The sequence below is a fragment of the Barbus barbus genome, assembly GCF_936440315.1.
Source record: "Barbus barbus genome assembly, chromosome: 1".
Classification (NCBI taxonomy): Eukaryota; Metazoa; Chordata; class Actinopteri; order Cypriniformes; family Cyprinidae; genus Barbus; species Barbus barbus.
This window is the reverse complement of record NC_136729.1, coordinates 39,581,459-39,600,932: the sequence shown is the minus strand read 5'-3', so window position 1 is coordinate 39,600,932 and position 19,474 is coordinate 39,581,459. Positions and strand designations below refer to the sequence as shown.

Sequence of the window (19,474 nt, the reverse complement as noted above, 5' to 3'; positions counted from 1 at the left end):
TTTCAGAAATAATGTAATCTTCATTGTTCAAAATTTGAAGGAGTTTTAGTCCATGCTAATAGAACAGAGTTTTACAAAATAACCAAAGCACTTCAACAAAAACTCTTTATTTTTTGTGGAAAACGCAGCGATCAAAATTAGAGAACAGCAATGATTGTAGAATGAAGAAAGATTATTAAAACTAAAATTTCTGAAGGTTACAGCAGTCAAAAATTAGTACTAGGAAGTGTACGGGCCCTTGCTTTGAATGACTTCTGCACATCTGCAGCCGCAGCACATCACTAGTCTTTCACACTGTGCTGGTGTGATCTTGATCCACTCTTCTTCCAGTCTCTTCCACAGTTCAGTGACTGTAGTGGGTTTCTAAGCCATAACTCTTGTCACCATTGGGAGATGCTTGCAGGGAAGGAACTGCATGTTGCCGAAGGAGATTCTGATAAACATTTGCATGCATGCATCCTGCCATGCTATATAGGAGACCCAGGTTCTGCTGCAGAAAACATCCCCCGAACCATGACACTTCCACCTCCACCTTTCACTGATTTCTTTACACACTTTGGCTTCAGTCTTTCACCAGTTTGACGGCAAAAATAATGTCTCCCATCGGACCCAATTAAATTTAACTTGCTTTCATCACTATAGTGAACTCTCTCCACACAACATGTTCCACAGCAAAGGTGAGTCTAGCCTTTTGATTCTTTCTGCTGATGAGAGGCTTGGTCACTGCAGAGTAGGCTTTCAGTCCAAATTCTCTTAAACGTCGTGACACTGTATGCCAAGACAGATCCTTACCCTGTTCAGAGCTGAACTGGCAAGCAATTCCAGCTGCAGTGTTGAACCGATTCCCCATTGAGATTCTCTGCATTATCCTGTCCTCTCGTGCATTTGCCTTTTGTGGGCGACCAGCCTTTTTGGGGGAATTGAATTGAGAATAGTGACACTGTAAAGATGCAGTATTCTAGAAATCACATATTTGGAATGTCCATCTTCTCTTGCTATGGCTGCTATTGGCCTTCATCTGGACAAACTGCTGTCGGAGGGTTTCAGTCAATTCAGAACAGCTCACCATCTTGGAAAGTTAGGCTGCCTGTTAAATAGGGTTCGTCAGAAAATTAAGCAAATTAGGTATGTGAAAGAGTTCTCAAATTTTGATCAGTGTTCTTTTTCAAATATGCTTAAAAAACTACGCTTTTACTCCTGTTATGATAACTTCAAATAGGACTGAGCAGTGACCTCGAAATGAAGGAAAATTGTAGGTTGTTCAGGGCCGGCCCATGGCATAGGAGGAATAGGCAAATGCTAGGGGGGCCAAAATGCGTTTTTTGTTTTTTCTATTACCAATACTACTTCAATACTATGAATTTAAAATATTACAAAAAAGCCATCATCCCACAAAAACATAACTATTTTGAAAAAGAAGAAAAAAAGAAAAGAAAATAAAACGGAAAAAAACGGGACAAAGACGGGTAATGTGATGTAATAAATGATGATCATATAGCCTAAATAAACTAGATGAGGTAAACGTTTGTGAACAAACTATGTAGTCTAGAAAGCCTAGTTTAAAAGTTTAAAAAAGGGTAATAATGTCTGGAGTTCCAGAGATCCAAGATTTTTTTTCGTGTCACATGATAACACGTTTTAATAATATTTTTACGCTATTGTGTAGAAGGCCTATTTGAGTATTTCTGGTATTTTTAATTTGAACTGGGCTTATTAAAAATAGCAGCATTTTATGTCAAATGTTACTTTATGTCAATATAAAGATGTACGTTTCTCAGTTTATTTCATGGTGATAATGTTAGAAAGGGCTGTAGTTTAGTAGAGCATTGCTGCCATCTATTGGAAATTGAACAATTCAATTTTATTTTGAAGATTAAACAGTAACGTTACTGTATGCTAGAGAAGTGTTCAAACAAAACTGTATTAGTTTTGTGCAGGAATACCAGATGCAATTATTCTTGCCGTTTGTGTCTAATTTATAATGTGACTTAGGCAGCACCTATATATTTATAGGACACAACTTGTTAATATTCCATAACTAACATTAACAAAAATAATAAATACTGTAACAAATGTATTGTACATTGTTAGTTCAAGTTAGTTAATACATTCACTAATGTTAACAAATTATACCTTATTGTAAGTGTTACTGTTTCACTATCATCACCTTTTTTTAATAAGAAAATGTAACACCCAAAAAGATAAGTTGATTTCGGGTCAAGATTTTGGCTGCCGGTCAGTGACGCCCTCTGTCAGTAGGGAATAACAACATGGCTTCTCAAACACTGTTGGCTTCACCGACTGATTCTATGAGCATTCCATTTATTTCTATTGATCAGGGCACAACACTCACTTCTCCTAGTTACACGTTAATTCTCAGCATATAGAGACTCCTTTACCCAGATATCACACTATAGAGACTGTGTCTGTTCCCTGAGCTAGAAAATACAGAAAACATCCAAACCAAAGTAAGAGTACTTTGGTAAGTTTTACTCTTACCAAAGTAAGAGTAAAAATTTAATTGATGTTCAACAAATAAAAAACAGATATAAAACAGATAAACAAATGATAAAGCTTGGCTTATTGAATATTAGATCCCTTTCTACAAAAGCACTTTTTGTAAATGATATGATCGCTGACCATAAACTAGATGTGCTCTGTTTGACAGAAACCTGGCTAAAACCAGATGATTACATTACTTTAAACGTTTACATTTACTTGATAATGAAAAAGATTAGTTGGGATCAGCATTTATAGACATTCTAAAATCTATTGGTGTTAAACAACACGTGTCAGGACCTACTCATTGTTGAAATCCTACTCTAGATTTAATACTGTCGCATGGATTTGATGTCAGTGTCGTTGAAATTTTGATATCTCAGATCATTAGCTAGTTTTGTGTATAGTCCTTATAGCTAAAGCTGTAAAGCAACTCCTTGTTACAAATATGGTAGAACCATCGCCTCGACCACAAAAGATTGCTTTACAAATAATCTTCCTGACTTATCTCAGTTCCTCAGCATATCCAATAGCTCAGAACAACGTGATGATGTAACAGAAACTATGGACTCTCTCTTTTCTAGCACTTTATAAATGGTTGCTCCTTTACGCTTAAGGAAGATTAAGGAAAAGAGTCCAACACCGTGGTATAATGAGCACACTCGGGCCCTAAAGAGAGCAGCCCGGAAAATGGAGTGCAGCTGGAGAAAAACAAAATTAGAGGTATTTCGTATTGCTTGGCGGGAAAAGCCTACAAAACTGCAAGATCTGCTTACTTTGTCTCCTTTAGAAGAAAACAAACACAACCCAAGTATTTATTTGATACAGTGGCTAAATTAACCAAAAATATAACATCAGCAGGTGCAGACATTACCCAGCAGCACAGTAGTAATGACTTTATGAACTACTTTACTTCCAAGATCGAAACTATTAGAGATAAAATTGTAACCATGCAGCTGTCAGCCACAGTATCGCATCAGATAGTACGCTGTTCACCTGAGGAACAATTCCACTCATTTTCTTCTATTGGAAATGAAGAATTGTATAAACTTAAGTCATCTAAACCTACAACCTGTATGTTAGACCCTGTTTCATCTAAGCTCTTAAGAGAGGTGCTCCCAGAAGTAAAAGATCCTCTTCTGAAAATGATTAACTTATCATATGTCCCAAAAACCTTCAACCTGGCTGTTATTAGCCTCTCATAAAAAAAAAAAACACAATTTGACTCCAAATAATTAATTACAGGCCGGTCTCGAATCTAACAGCATTAGGTGAAGCAGTCTAGTTTGACACTATCGACCACAACATTCTTTTAAACAGACTAAAAAATGATGTTGGCATTAGAGGAAGTGCACTGGCATGGTTCAAATCGTACTTATCTGACCGTCATCAATTTGTGGCAGTTAATGAAGAGGTATCATACCAATCACAAGTGCAGTATGGAGTACCTCAAGGCTCAGTTCTTGGGCCCTTACTTTTCACACTTTACATGTTAACCTTGGGAGATATCATTAGGAAACATGGTGTTAGCTTTCACTGTTATGCTGATGATACCCAGTTCTATATTTCTTCGCAACTTGATGAAACTTACCAATTTGCAAAACTAACGGAATTTATAGTTGATATCAAAAACTGGATGACTAGCAATTTCTTACTGCTAAATTCTGAAAAAACAGAGGTGTTAATTATTGGACCAAAAACTTTTGCATATAATAACCTAGATCACTGTCTAATACTTGATGGCTGCTCTGTAAATTTGTCATCAGTTAGGAACCTAGGCGTACTTTTTGATAGCAATCTGTCCTTCGAAAAACATGTTTCTAGCATTTGTAAAACTGCATTTCTCCATCTCAAAAATATATCTAAATTATGACCTATGCTCTCAATGTCAAATGCAGAAACATTAATTAATGCGTTCATGACCTCGAGGCTAGATTATTGTAATGCTTTATTGGGTGGTTGCTCTGAGTGTTTAATAAACAAACTCCAGCTGGTTCAAAATGCAGCAGCTAGAGTTCTTACTAGAACCAGGAAGTATGACCACATTAGCCCGGTTCTGTCAACACTGCACTTGCTTCCTATTAAACATCGTATACATTTTAAGATCTTGCTAATTACCTATAAAGCCCTGAATGGTTTGGCACCTCAGTATTATAGTGAGCTCTTATCGCATTACAGTCCTTCACGTCCGCTGCGATCTCAAAACTCTGGCCATTTGATAATACCCAGAATATCAAAATCAACTGCGGGCGGAAGATCGTTTTCCTATTTAGCGCCCAAACTCTGGAACAATCTACCTAACACCGTTCGGGAAGCAGACACACTTTTGTCAGTTTAAATCTAGATTAAAGACCCATCTCTTTAACCTGGCTTACACATAATACACTATCACATTTCTATCATTTAAATCCGTTAAAGGATTGTTAGGCTGCATTAATTAGGTCAACCAGAACCGGGAACACTTCCCAAAACACCCGTTGTACTTGTTACATCGTTAGAAGAACTTGTTAAATCGTTACGCTAATATTAGTCCGTATCTTTCTTATTCCGAGGTCACCGTAGCCACCCAGATCCAGTCCGTATCCAGATCAGATGGTGGATCAGCACCTAGAGATGACCTCTACTATGGCAAGCCGTTTTGACTTTTATTCTTTCACAGGATATGAATTCTTGATATGAACAATTCAATTTTTACTAGTTAAAATGTTAATTCTTGATATCAGGAATTAGATTTCCACTAGTAAACATGGCTATTTTTGATATCAGCTATTGCATTTCCACTAGTAACAATGTTCATTTTTGATACCAACAATTCAGTTTTCACTAGTTAAAATGCAAATTCTTGATATCAAGAATTAAATTGTTGATATCTGTAATTGTATTTTCACCAGTTAAATGCCACCATAGGCTGCCATTCAAAATCAATTGTTGATATCAAGAATTAATATGGAAGCAGAATAATGACAATAGTTTTTGAAACATAAAGCATGCTGAATTCTACAAATCGAAAAAAAAAAAAAGATGCATTGCAATTAACAGTGCTTGCATTTTAATGCCTTGTATTTCCAGGGCTTGCATTTTTAAGTCCTGAAATTTAACAGTTGTTTATTTAAGCTGTGAATATTTCAATTCTAAATATTTCACACACATTTTCATAATTCAAAATTAAATAATTCATATTCACCTTACAGAATTCACTTCCAAAATATTTAATCTGTTTAAAAATAAGATGTATAATATTCGACAGGCAAATTTCTGTCATTTTATTTCACTTTCCGAATTCACTGCCACAAATTCAGTGGTTAAAATTCGGCAGAAAATTCTGCGTTGCACATCCGGGACCCGCAGGAATAGCAGTAGAGCACCGATGCATGATCTCCAGCTGATGTCAGCCGCTCACCAGCAGGTGGCGCAATCGGCTGTTGATGAAGGCCATTCATTCACAAAAACTGATTTGCAGAAATGGAGCAAGCTCCAAGTAGAAGTTTTGATTATTTTTTATTCTTTATTTCGGTTGCTTAGTTTCTGTAACTTTGTATCATGGCTTGTGTGACTGTGCTGTAATACTGGGGTTCCCCGTCACACTCCAGGATTGCGTAACCGCCTCAGTGATATAACTAATACAGTGATACAAGATCTCAGAACACACTTTACTGATGATTATGCAAACTATATCCACAGTGAAGCAGATGTGGAATATGAACTAACGCACAAGGTTTCACGCTGTTTCCCTCAGAAATCAGTTAAAGAAAACACGTAGCAATGACAGCTATTATTAGGCTTGTTTTATTATTCTCACTCATGTGCTGTGCTGCTGATAAACGTGATATAATTTCAGTTCTGTTGTTTTTATATGTATATAGATATGATGAACAAGACACTTAAAGTGCTTGCTATTTGATCCCATACGAAAAAAAGGCGTATTTATCATCCATTTCTACTTTAATACACATTTTTATAGAAATATGACAACAATAACATCTCACACAGAGATCGCACTGTCATAGTGTTTGGGAATATTCAAGAATAATTTAAAATACACAATCACATGAAATCAGATAAAAAAATAAAATAAAATAAAAAAACATTTTAGCAGAGAACGCAGCATCACAGTTGTGTGAACAAATGACAAATGAGATCATGTCAGTCAGTCGTTTCCCATCATGCTTTAGAGCACAGTCGGTGGAGAGCAATCCGACAGCCGCCTGCCGTCCCGAGAGTTTTTTGGCACACTTCAGCATGACATCAGAACAAGGCACTTATACAACTCGGACACTATTTATTTATTTATTTTAAAATGTGTTTATGGTAACTATTATTTATTTGTTTTTCTCTTTATATTTCTTTTTTGTTATTACTATTATTTAGGTATTTACTGTTTTGTATTCTGGCTGTGTATGTATTTTATTGCTTTGACTATTTCCCCTGTGAATGATTTTGCTCATCTCCAACAAGCCCATTAAAAGACCAAACTCAGATCTTACTGATTGTGCAAACAGATGAGGATATAAACACAAGCTACTGAACGCGCAAAACCGCGGGTTAATTTCCCATAAAGAAAACACTTAATGTGGTTTGTTGCCTCAGTGATGATTAAATTCAGCATCTAATTAATCAAATTTGTTACTGTATATTATGTACATTTAAGCAGATGAGCCTAGAATATAAGCCCCACAACCAACAAGTTTCACCAAACTTTTTTTCTCCCACAGAAAACCAAGCGCGGTAGTTTTAGGTTTGATATTCGCCTAGGCTGCTTTAGGGACCGTCTGCACATTTATCTCACAGTACAAAACGAAGTAATAATTTATTTAATTTAAATGTAATTATTAAATTTCAATAATTTATTCAAATTATTATTTATTCAAACATGCTTACAGTAAATGAATAATTTACTCAAACTGACTAAATAAATATTGCAAGTGTCTCACCTTAGACAATACTTTCCCTAAGTATGTACACTACACAAAATAAGAAAAAAATACAGTAATTCACCAAATTGAATTTTCCTGCCCCAAATGTTGTGTTACTAGTGACCAGACTGACTTACTACAGCTGAAATTTAGCCAACATCTTCCTCACTGTACATGCAGTATATAATTCTTAAGAAATTACTGTAATTCACAAAGCTTTTTTTTTTTTTTCTCCAAAGTTTGTAGTACATTCCTAGTGACTAGACTGACTTACTATAGGTGAAAGTTTGCTAATACCTCCCTTAATGTACATAAAGTCGATATTTTATACTACAACCTTTGGAACATGAACAATTCATTTTTTGGGTTCTTACTGATTTTTTTTTTGTTTTTGTTTTAAATAATTGTAAATTGTACATACAGTAAGGGAGATATTGACAAAATGTCAACGTACTACAACCTGTGGAACATGAAAAACCCTTATGTAGTTTTTTCAAAAAATATATTTGTGTACTGTTCATACCATAAGGGAGATATTGGCAAAATGTAACCTGTAGTAAGTCAGTTTTGTACCTAGCAACGTACTACTGTTGGAACATGAGAAAAAAAAATCTTTCCAGCGATTTTTTTTTTATATGTAAATAATTGTGTACTGTACATATATAAAAAGGGCGGTATTGGCACAATCTCATCTGTAGTAAATCGCTATGAGCAATACAAGCTTTACAATTTGAAAGCGTGTTATTTTAAACGTTAAGTCATTTGAATTTAAATGCATTGGACGTTTTAACCCAGTCGGTGGAATTGTCAGACGGCCCTTTAGGTGCGAAAGTGCGTCAATGCTTTCTCCGGTTTACATTTGCAGCAACAATACACCTAGGCGGTTTTGAACTCCTTTTTTATGTCGATATAAAGTGGTTGCTTACTGTTAAAACGAATCATGGTACTGATATATTTGTAGGACTGTCGACTCTATAGATCAGTGGTAAGGGAAAGCAACGAAAATGCAGCGCGTTGCGTTCTTCTGACCTCATTTGCTTGTCTGTATATTGTCCTCATAATCATCAGTAAAGTGTGTTCTGAGATCTTGTATCACTGTATTAGTTATATCACTGAGGCGGTTACGCAATCCTGGAGTGTGACGGGGAACCCCAGTATTACAGCACAGTCACACAAGCCATGATACAAAGTTACAGAAACTAAGCAACCGAAATAAAGAATAAAAAATAATCAAAACTTCTACTTGGAGCTTGCTCCATTTCTGCAAATCAGTTTTTGTGAATGAATGGCCTTCATCAACAGCCGATTGCGCCACCTGCTGGTGAGTGGCTGACATCAGCTGGAGATCATGCATCGGTGCTCTACTGCTATTCCTGCGGGTCCCGGATGTGCAACGCCGAATTTTCTGCCGAATTTTAACCACTGAATTTGTGGCAGCGAATTCGGAAAGTTAAATAAAATGACCGAAATTTGCCTGTCGAATATTATACATCGCATTTTTAAACAGACTGAAGTGAATGGGAGTGAATTCTGTAAGGTGAATATGAATTATTAAATATGAAAATGTGTGTGCAATATTTAGAATTGAAATATTCACAGTTTAAATAAACAACCATGTTCAATTTCAGGACCTAAAAATGCAAGCCCCGGAAATACAAGGTATAAAAATGCAAGCACTGTTAATTGCAATGCATCTTTTTTTTTCGATTTGTGGAATTCAGCATGCTTTATGTTTCAAAAACTATTGTCATTATTCTGCTTCCATAAATTAATTTCTTACTAGTTGAAATTCCAATTTCACATAAGAAATACAATTCTTAATAGTAAAAATGTCTATTCTTGATATCAAAAATGTAATTCTTGATATCAAAAATTTTTGTTCATTTTTGATATGAAAGACAAGACACCATCCCCCAGCACTGTGGAGAATCAACAACTGGTAGACGATCTTAATGAGTTCTATTGCAGGTTTGAAAAAAACACCATTCACACCTCCTGCAACCCCCCTCTCCCCCACACCTAAACTGCAGATAAGAGAAGATGACGTGCACCAGGTCTTCAAAAAGAACAAGAGAAGGAAGGCACCAGGCTCAGACGGTGTGACACCAGCCTGTCTGAAATCCTGTGCTGACCAGCTGGCCCCCATCTTCACACAGATCTTCAACAGATCACTGGAGCTGTGTGATGACCCCTCATGCTTCAAACGCTCCACCATCATCCCCATCCCAAAGAAACCCAAGATGACAGGACTTAATGACTACAGACCTGTGGCTCTAACATCTGTGATCATGAAGTCATTTGAAAAACTTTCACATTTTTGGCTTATCTGAAGGACATCACTGGACCCCCTGCTGTTTGCCTACAGAGCAAACAGGTCTGTGGATGATGCAGTCAACATGGGACTGCATTACACACTGCAACACCTACAGACCTGGGACTTATGTGAGGATCCTGTTTGTGGACTTCAGCTCGGCCTTTAACACTATCATTCCAGACCTCCTCCTGCCCAAACTAACTCAGCTCTCCGTCTGTCAGTGGATCAACAGCTTCCTGACAGACAGACAGCAGTTTGTGAGGCTGGGAAAATTCTCATCCAGCACTCGTACCATCAGCACTGGAGCTCCTCAGGGCTGCGTTCTCTCCCCACTACTCTTCTCCCTCTACACCAACGACTGCACATCTAAAGATCCCTGTCAAGCTCCTGAAGTTTGCAGACGACACCACACTGATCGGCCTCATTCAGGACGGTGACGAGTCTGCTTACAGACAGGAGTTTAAGGAGCTGGCTGTATGGTGCAGTCTTAACAACCTGGAGCTCAACACGCTCAAAACTGTGGAGATGATCGTGTACTTCAGGAGAAACCCCCCTGCTCTCCCCCCACTCACCATCATGAACAGCACTGTGACTGCAGTGGAGTCATTCAGGTTCCTGGGCACCACAATTTCTCAGGACCTGAAGTGGGACATTCACATAGACTCCATTGTCAGGAAGGCCCAGCAGAGGTTGTACTTTCTTCGCCAGCTGAGGAAGTTCAATCTGCCACAGGAGCTGCTGAAACAGTTCTACTCTGCCATCATTGAATCCATCCTCTGCACTTCAATAACTGTCTGGTTCAGCTCAGCTACCAAATCTGACCTCAGAAGACTACGGAGGGTAGTCTGGACTGCTGAGCGAATCATTGGTACAACCCTTCCCACTCTCCAAGAACTGTACTTATCCAGAGTGAGCAAAAGGGCTGGTAAAATCACTCTGGACCCCTCACATCCAGCACACTCCCTCTTTGAACTGTTACCATCTGGTCGACGCTACAGAGCTCTGAGCACTAGAACGACCAGACACAGGAACAGTTTCTTCCCTCAGGCAATCCATCTCATGAACACTTGAACTCTTAACAATAAACATGAAACACAAAACACTATCATACTTTTTATGTTTATTTAACACACATACTTATTACATTTAAAATTTGCACCTAACATACCTGTACATACTGAATTGTCTATTTTGTATATTGTGTTTGTGCTATTTGGCACATTGTCCATTTTTGTATATTTGTACACTATTTATTTAATTTTTTACTATCTGTGTCCTGTCCTGTCGTTGTCATTCTGTCACACTGTGGAGCTACTGTCACTAAAACAAATTCCTCGTATGTGCAAACATACCTGACAATAAAGCTGATTCTGAATTCATATCCTGTGAAGGAATAAAAGTCAAAACGGCTTGCAGTACCTCTACAGCCTTGAACGTCAGCGGAGACCAGGAGGACAACTAGATGAGCCCCAGAGACTGATCCCCAGTGAAGACCCCGTCTCCAAGACGGCCATCGGGACAAGACCACAGAAACCACATGAGTCCTTTGCACAATCTGATTCTGCTGCAGCCTAGATTTAAACTGCTGATTTTGTCTGGCCAGAGGAGAATGACACTATTTCGACAAACCATTTCCCCGTCTAAATACTGTAAAGCTGATGTAAAGCCACCCAGCTTAATATCAAGCTGATGTAAAGCTGCTTTGACACAATTTGCATTGTTAAAAGCAGGGCCGGCACAAGCTATAGGCAGAGCAGGCGATTGCCTCGGGCCTCGGGCCTCAGGCTTTGAGGAGGGGCCTCCATAAGCGTAACATCCCCTATCCACCAGTCAAGAATTCAAGCCTCATTTTTCATTGGATATAGTTGTCACTCTCCTGCAATTAAACCAATTAATGTTGCAGTTTCAAAGTGGGTCCCCCCTTCTGAATGTTTGCGTAACGAACACATCTCTCAGATGCTGCGAACTATGCAATGCAAAAGGATAAATAGGCCAAGAAGTATAGCTCCTAATGCAGGTGTGTGAGTTGTTGTCATCTGTTTTGGAGTGATTGCAATATATTTTAAATATTTGTTCTGTTGATCAGCGTAATTTCTGGAATAGATCACTGACCGCTTTATTATGAGTTTAAAGGAGCGCGAGCGTCGGGAGATGACTTGCGAAATAGCTGCAAAAGTAAAAGCCGAGAAGTTTGTATTCAACGCAAATTCAAAGCAAACACACTAGAGCATTTCTTTAATGGTTCAAATAAAGGATCTCAGGTGTTTCTTCTACATTCGGCTGATGATTAGGATTACTGTTCTTCTAGCATAACACTTTTCAATATCAACAAAAAAAAATGTTTTCTGCTTAGTGGCGATCGTGTCTTTCTTTTCCACTTGATTTGTGTGTGTGTATATATATATATATATATATATATATATATATGTCATATTTAGGGTAACAATGCAATACATAATATCATTGATATTAATATGACAATATCTGTAGTCAATATTGATTAAATGGGAGGGGGAAATCCTGCCCATACCCAGCTAGTAAAAAATAAAAAAAATAAAAGCACTTACTGAAGTGGTATTATGGAACTGATTAAATTAAATAAACCAGCAAAATAATAACAACAATAACATCTTCATCAAACAAAAAAGAGATTACCTTAGATAAAGTTTGATGAATATGTACAGTACCGGTCAAAAGTTTGGACCCATTACTATTTTTAATGTTTTTGAAATTTCTTAAGCTTATCAAGCCTGCATTTATTTGATCAAACATACAGAAAAAAACAGTAATATTCAGCAAGGATGTGTTAAAATAGATAAAAAAAATTTAACTGAAAAAAAAAAAGTATCACAGGTTATAAAATAAACATGAAGCACTGTTTCTAACATAGATAATAAATCAGCATATTAGAATGATTTATGTAGGTTCATGTGACACTGAAGACTGGAGAAATGGCTGATGATCACAGAAATATATTTTAAAGTATAGTAAAATAGAAAATCATTATTTTAAATTGTAATATTTCACAATATTATTTTTTCTGTATTTTTGATCAGATAGGCTAAATCCAGGCTTGATGAGCATAAGAGACTTTTCAAAAACATTTAAAATAGTCATTTCCCAAATTTGTGTACTGTATAAGTAAGGGCTGTATAAATAAAAAGGTTAGGAATCATATTTGTTTCAAGTGTTTTTTATTGGGGGTGGGGGGCTTCCAACATGATTTTTGCCTAGGGCCTCCTAATGTCTAGAACCGGCCCCTGGTTATTTGCACTATACAAATAATAGTGACTTGACATCACTGTCTGTTCAAAGCTGAATCACCTTGTGACAGAATTCCAGTTAAGTTATAGCCTGTTACTATTAATAGACTATTTTGCTGGAGGGGACACCAGTAACTAAATAATTCAGTATTTACTCAATCGCATTTATTAATTCATTAGATATTGTTCATTGATTTGTTTTTGTATTTCATTATGTTAATAGTTCAAAATGTGGCAACATAACTCATGTAGTATGACAACCTGTTCTAGTATGGTGCTAACTGAACACTAGTCTTGACAACATATCTGTGGAGTGCTATGTAAAATATGACATTTGTCAAAAATAATCCTCGAAAGTTATAACATTAAGCATTTTCATCCTTCAATAGTGACTGGACAGAACTAAATCAGAACTAAGTCTATATCACATTGGTTCCCTGTTGTGGAAGATGTGTCTTATTGCAGCTCACCAAAACAAACCACAGAAGCCAAGTCATTTCAAAAATTTATTTACGAACATAATCTCTGAGGAACAACAGCAGTTCTCGCGCTCTCTGTACATGCAAGTGTAGAAAATAACAATTTTGAATTTTTCCTCTCCGTTAAGGTTTTTTTTTCATTTATTTTTGTATTTTTCGCTTTTTGAATCGCAGGATATCAACACAGCTAAAGGTGAAAGTACTGGATCTTTGACAGCACTGACGATGGCATCAACAAACCCCTCCCTCCCATAGCTGCTCCAACAATATGTACACAATTGAACTACATTGTACAAATAAAAAAGATACATTGTTACATCACCGGCAGCGAGCGCGACGTCTCGCTGTTAGAACCTCACATTCTACGCAAGTTTAGACTAGTACAAAGAGGAGGGTGCAAAACGTCCTGGAATATTATTTACAGTTATGTACAACGTCTCGTTTACGCATTACAAGAGGAAAATTTACACAGCGGAGACCTTCAACTCAAACATACCACAGGTGTCAGAAAGATAATAAATAGGTTATTTCTCACTAGTTATGAAGAGTTCAATATGAGTAAGTTCAGTTCCATTTCAAGGACCATCTGTTGAATACCGAGGAAGAATTGTTAAATCAAGGCTTGAAATTGTGGCTCAACAATCTATCCTATCTCTAAATGGAATAATCAGTAATCTGTGTAGTTAGTAGAGGTAATGTGTTGCAGACAGAGGTCAGTGAGTCAACAGGCAAGCATATGCAAGATTTCTGTTGTCCAATCTCATGGTCAGAAAGTCCCAATACAGTATATTCAGTGATTATTAAATAAAAGTTCAATTGTGTTATGGCTTGTGAGTGCTGAATTGTAAAGCCCAAATGAAAACCGGGTTATACCTTCGATCACAATTTCAAGCCTTTTAAAATTGAATCAGCTGTGGGAACCCAAAAAGATTTCAACAGGTCAGAGGACAGTGAAAATTCACATATCATCTTGTAAACAGTAAGTATACAGGGGCTTAGTGATGATACAAACCATTTGATGAACAAGTCACTATTTCGGTTCCATGAATAAAAAAAATAAAAATGCACCTAATAACACCAAAAGCGCTAATCTGAAATTTTGTTAGAGAAACCACACAACACAAAAAAAGCACTAAAAGTGAACACAATCTGAACAGAAAGCTATTCATATTATGCACTCGGAAGAATCTCTTTGTAGATATTTTGTTTTGCACTGCACAGTACTCACAAAATACCAGGACATGAGTCATCCGGAACAATTACCTGTGGAACTAGTGACACCTGTTGCACCCAGACTCAATGCACACATACAGAACTGCGTCATGTGGGATTTTCACAGACTCACAACCTCACATGAAAAAACGAAAAGAAAAGAAAACCACTTGCCTGGATGGTTAAGCAAACATCACACAACCTCACACTGAAGTACAGGCATGTTATGAGAAAGGGTAAAATATCAAAACACATTTCAATTTTCACTCCCCCCAAAAACAATATCTAATAATTAGAAATAAACCCTCTATAAAAAAAAGCAAGTCCCCTCTGTGTTTACTGATGAATTTAAACATCTAAATGTACTGTAAAATGTATTCATATAGTAAAGGATAAAACAAAATCAGAGAATAACTGACACTGGTGCATAAAAAAAATAAATACTGTGAGGGGAGATTCACAAGGATGTTAAATATGGAAAACAGTCAGAGAGCCCATGTATACAAGTAGTAAGTCCAGCAACGGAGGTGTGCGTTTTGTTCTGCAATAATGATCTGTAAAGGTCCGTATCAGTACATTGCTAATAACGGAGGGTGCAGAGACATTACTTCTAACACAAATTATAAATTGCTAAGCGACTGAGTGAACAAATACAAAACGTTTGTCTGATGCAATAATGCATTTCCTTTTGTTTGCAGATAATATTTAGAACCTCGCCTTTGTAAAACCGAACATTTTAAAAATAAGAGAAAAGCAGGAATGGAACCTAATGGGGTGATATTTTATGCTGATTTCTAAACTCCTAATTGCTAAGATCTTTCAGAACGGTCGTATAGTGCTGAAGAGAGGGTATGTGAGGGGGGTTAAAAGAAACATCTTAAAAACGAATGTAACATGATCAGAGGGCATGACACACAAAACAAAAACTTCCATGATTCTAATTGTACAATGGGTAATAAACTCAAATATGTACTACACGGTTCATGGTGTGGGTTTATATTTAGATGGACCCAAATTAAGTAGGCTCCAAATCACGTCCTATCCTACCTATGACTTGTGCAGCTTTAGAAGAAATCAGAGACGTTAACTGTATAAAGGCATTTTCTTGGTTTATACTTTTTAAAGATATATACTTGTGTAATAAAACAATGAATAATATACCTCTACTATTCTTTAAATAAATCCATAATCACTCTGCTACATCTGAAAACTATGGTCCTGGTCCTGACAGAGTAATCGGGAGAAATGGTGTTTCCTAATGACGGTGGTGATGACCATCTAGATTTATTTTGACTAGCCTTGGACAGAAACCTTAAGGACCGCTGCATGGAAGTCTTGAAAATACTGACGATGCGTACACCTTTTGGCGGGGGTGGTGTGTTTGTTTGGTGGGGGGGTACTGCCCGAAAGTGAACTGTACATACAATGATAACTTTTATTCATTTATTTTTTACACTTAACTGAGTGATGTTACAGTACATAAGTTATTTACAACTGTGCAGTAATGTGTGGCAAAATAAATTATCTAGAAGGCAGCGAGAATACATTGGTTAATGATTATAAAAACTGTACATCATTTACGGAATACTTTTATTTTTTTTCAGTTTTGTATTTTTTCCATTAAACTAATGTTGGCTCTGTAGTGTTTCAAGTCACTTCCTCAGAAAGGAAACAATGAAATGCCCGAGTAAAGAAAGACATAAACCAAAAACAAACATTAAAAAGAAAAACTATAATCTTGTAAGTCCTTGTCTCGTGATTTGTGACAGCAACATTTGCTCTTTCTAGTCTTTTTTCCTTATGCAGTTGTTTGAAACCAGGCATGTCAGACCTGGCTTAGAGACCATCCATCCTCCATCTGGGACCAAATGCACTGTTGTCACCATATGAGGGCACTCTAGGTCTCATGCCTTAAAATTGAACGCAGTCTCTCCTCCCGGCTCTGTTACTGAGCTGCCGCCCCCTGCACGCAGCTTCCTGCCCTGAATGTGGGGCCGCATGGGGTGCTGTACAGCAGGAAAGCCACTCTCTCCACTGCTGTAGGCATTATAGACTCAGGTTTAAACAGGCAGAGGGTTAGTTAGCACTCCTGTCGCACTCTTGCGTGTCTTTTTTGTGCCTGCACATCAAGGTGTTGACCGTGTTCGGAGTTGTGTGTCCACCCCTGTGCCGTCTGTCCCCTCGTTCTGGAGCACATAGGTGGACGAACCTGTCTCATGCTCCTTGTTTGTTGTAACTTAGTATGGGATGGGACAGAGAAAAATTCTGTCCCATATGTTTGCCCAAATAACCCAAGACAGGAGGGGACAAGTTTCAAAGCAGTTTTGCTTTTTAAATCCCAAACAAAACCATAAAAACTTGAGGATAAAAGTGCAAGATGTGTTTTTCTCCCGTAAAAAGACGGTTCCTCCTCGGGCAGAAAAGGATGAGTTTTGTCATTTACCTTTTTCTATATAATATATATTTTCTCTCCTCAAAGAAATCTCCTCAAACCGGCTAGCCCTTACCGAACTTTGTTTGATGTCTCTTTGATAGATGATTAATATTAGACTGAACTCTCAGAGTCTGAATGTGTGTCGGTGTCACGCAGGCAACAGTACAAAGTCGTCGTTGACGTCGACCATTGGCACATAGAAGGAGGGCACCTCGTTCACACACAGAGACTTGTGTCCAGCAGGGTCCAGCTCCTGTACCTTGAGTTGCCACTCCATTCTCTGCACTGCATTCAGAGCGGCAGCCTCATGCTGCTGCCGCATTAGCAAACACGTCTGACGGAAGATGAAGATTAGAATTAGACTTAGGAAAATATTTGCACATTTAAGGCTTAAACAAATTGACCAAAAATAAAAATTAGGGCTGTCAGTCGATTATACATTTGTAAAAAATCTAATTAGTTACATGTGTCAATTAATTAATCTAATTCATCGCAAATTAAATTTGGCAGTGAAATTACCCACAGAAGATTTAAAGCCATTAGTATCAAGTAGACATTACAAATAGTAGCTTTGTAAATAAATATTTGATTTGATTCAACATTTAATTTATTACACGTAAATCTTTAGATTACAATGGCCTAATATAGCCTATGGAAGATCATTTGAGCAACATCTCAATATTTTTTGTTCATACATTGATAGTCTGAAACAGTCTTTTTCTTTTCTTTTCTTATTTTTTTTTTATTAAATGTTTTTAAAAATATTTTCTCTGCAAAATTGAGCAAAACAGACAATATTGTGTTAAAAAAAAACACAATATTAACTACTTATTTACTGAACTGTTGTATAAAATCACATTTAAACTTGTGACAATTTGTCATGATATTCATGAAAAAATAGCACTCGTGTAATATTGCTCTCGCTGCTCATATGGTAGTGCTTATGTGATGTGCATTTAATACACAGAGCCGTAGTTCACTGACAAGCTAGGCAACATCGCGTTCATTATCGAGAAGGTGATTCATCTGCGATAATGAACACGATATTGCCTAGCTTGTCAGTGAACTACGGCTCTGTGTACTAAATACCGCTCCATTTGAAAACAGGTGATGTAGATTTACCGCTATTCAAGGAACCGGCTTTACTGACGAGATGCGCATGAGATATATCACCCAGTATATCGCGTTAACTGCATTAAAATAGTTTAATTGCATTATTTTTTCATAACTAATTAAGTTAATGTGGTAAACTGACAGCCCTCATAAAAATATAATGTATTATTGACATGGAAGCTCTGCAGATTTACACAGAATGTGACTGATCACCATTCAGAAAGTTCCAAATATCACTATGCCTTTCTTGTTGAATACTTTTTCAAATTTTATAATGCTAAATTCAAGAGTTCTATCAATAAGAGTGTAGGTCCATTTAAAACATGGAACTTGTCTCAGGTACATTTAACACGTGGGTCTATATATGAGTGATGCATAAGGAAGCTCCTCACCTTCATGCGGTCGTACTTATCATCCACATCTTGAATCCAGGAGATAAATTGCCGAGCATTGAAGCGATCTCTCACAGACTTGTTTTCATCCCCCTGAATAACACGATTTGTTACAGATGTAAGAAAATCTCTTTTAACATCTTTGGTGTGTTAACAATAATCGTTACAATGAGTACTCACCTGGCTTTCTGATGGCATGTTATAGACTTCTGAGTCCAGCAGCATTGTGCAAGCACTGAAAGGAACGGCCTGATTTGCAATCGTTCTTGCTGCTCTGCAATGAACACGAAGCACTTCCTGCTCACAAGATACAATCAGCTTCTCCTGTAAGGGGACATTAAATCAGAGTCAGCCTGGACATCCATACCTTATGAGCATTCATCTAATAACCAAGAGACAAAGCTGGTAAACAGTGTTGAAATGATCAAGGTCTGCAAGTCACAGAAAGAACATCAGAAGAAAATGAAATGGGGAGCCTGATCGTACTGCAATAAGCTTACTTAGTTGAAATGTATATTGCAGATAAGTTGCTATTCTATTACACAAAGCCTTTGATGATTCATCAAAGGATTTGCGCCTTGTGACCATTGCATCCTAACGGGGTGACTTCTGAAATGCTCAGTGATGCGTAGAGGGGAGAAAACAGACAGAGGGAAAGACTAAAGCCAAAGAGTAAGAGTTTACCCTCTCGATGCTGTGCTGCAGTCTTAGTTTTCCTCTCACTGCCTCTTGTTGTCTGAACAGCTCCTTCAGAGGCTCCGACAAAGATGGGGGTGGAGCAATCTAAGAAAGTAGAGAAAGTTGTCATAACTTGTCATTCTGGAAAACTGAGTCTGAATGACTAATGTTTAGCAA

At 37.3% G+C, this 19,474-nt stretch overlaps 1 protein-coding gene across 1 annotated transcript in view; it reads right to left on the bottom strand.

Annotated features, from left to right (window-relative positions):
- Positions 1 to 13,488: 13,488 nt before the first annotated feature.
- The window catches only part of LOC306884962 (ankyrin repeat domain-containing protein 11-like), a 173,863-nt gene continuing 167,877 nt past the window's right edge, over positions 13,489 to 19,474 (bottom strand). Inside the window, exons 10-13 of the mRNA XM_079441238.1 lie at positions 19,304 to 19,402; positions 18,800 to 18,943; positions 18,620 to 18,712; positions 13,489 to 17,448 (exon numbers count right to left, since the gene is read on the bottom strand). Of these exons, the coding sequence (XP_079297364.1) occupies positions 17,263 to 17,448; positions 18,620 to 18,712; positions 18,800 to 18,943; positions 19,304 to 19,402 (522 nt within the window). The 3' untranslated portion in view covers positions 13,489 to 17,262. The remainder of the gene's footprint in view (positions 17,449 to 18,619; positions 18,713 to 18,799; positions 18,944 to 19,303; positions 19,403 to 19,474) is intronic.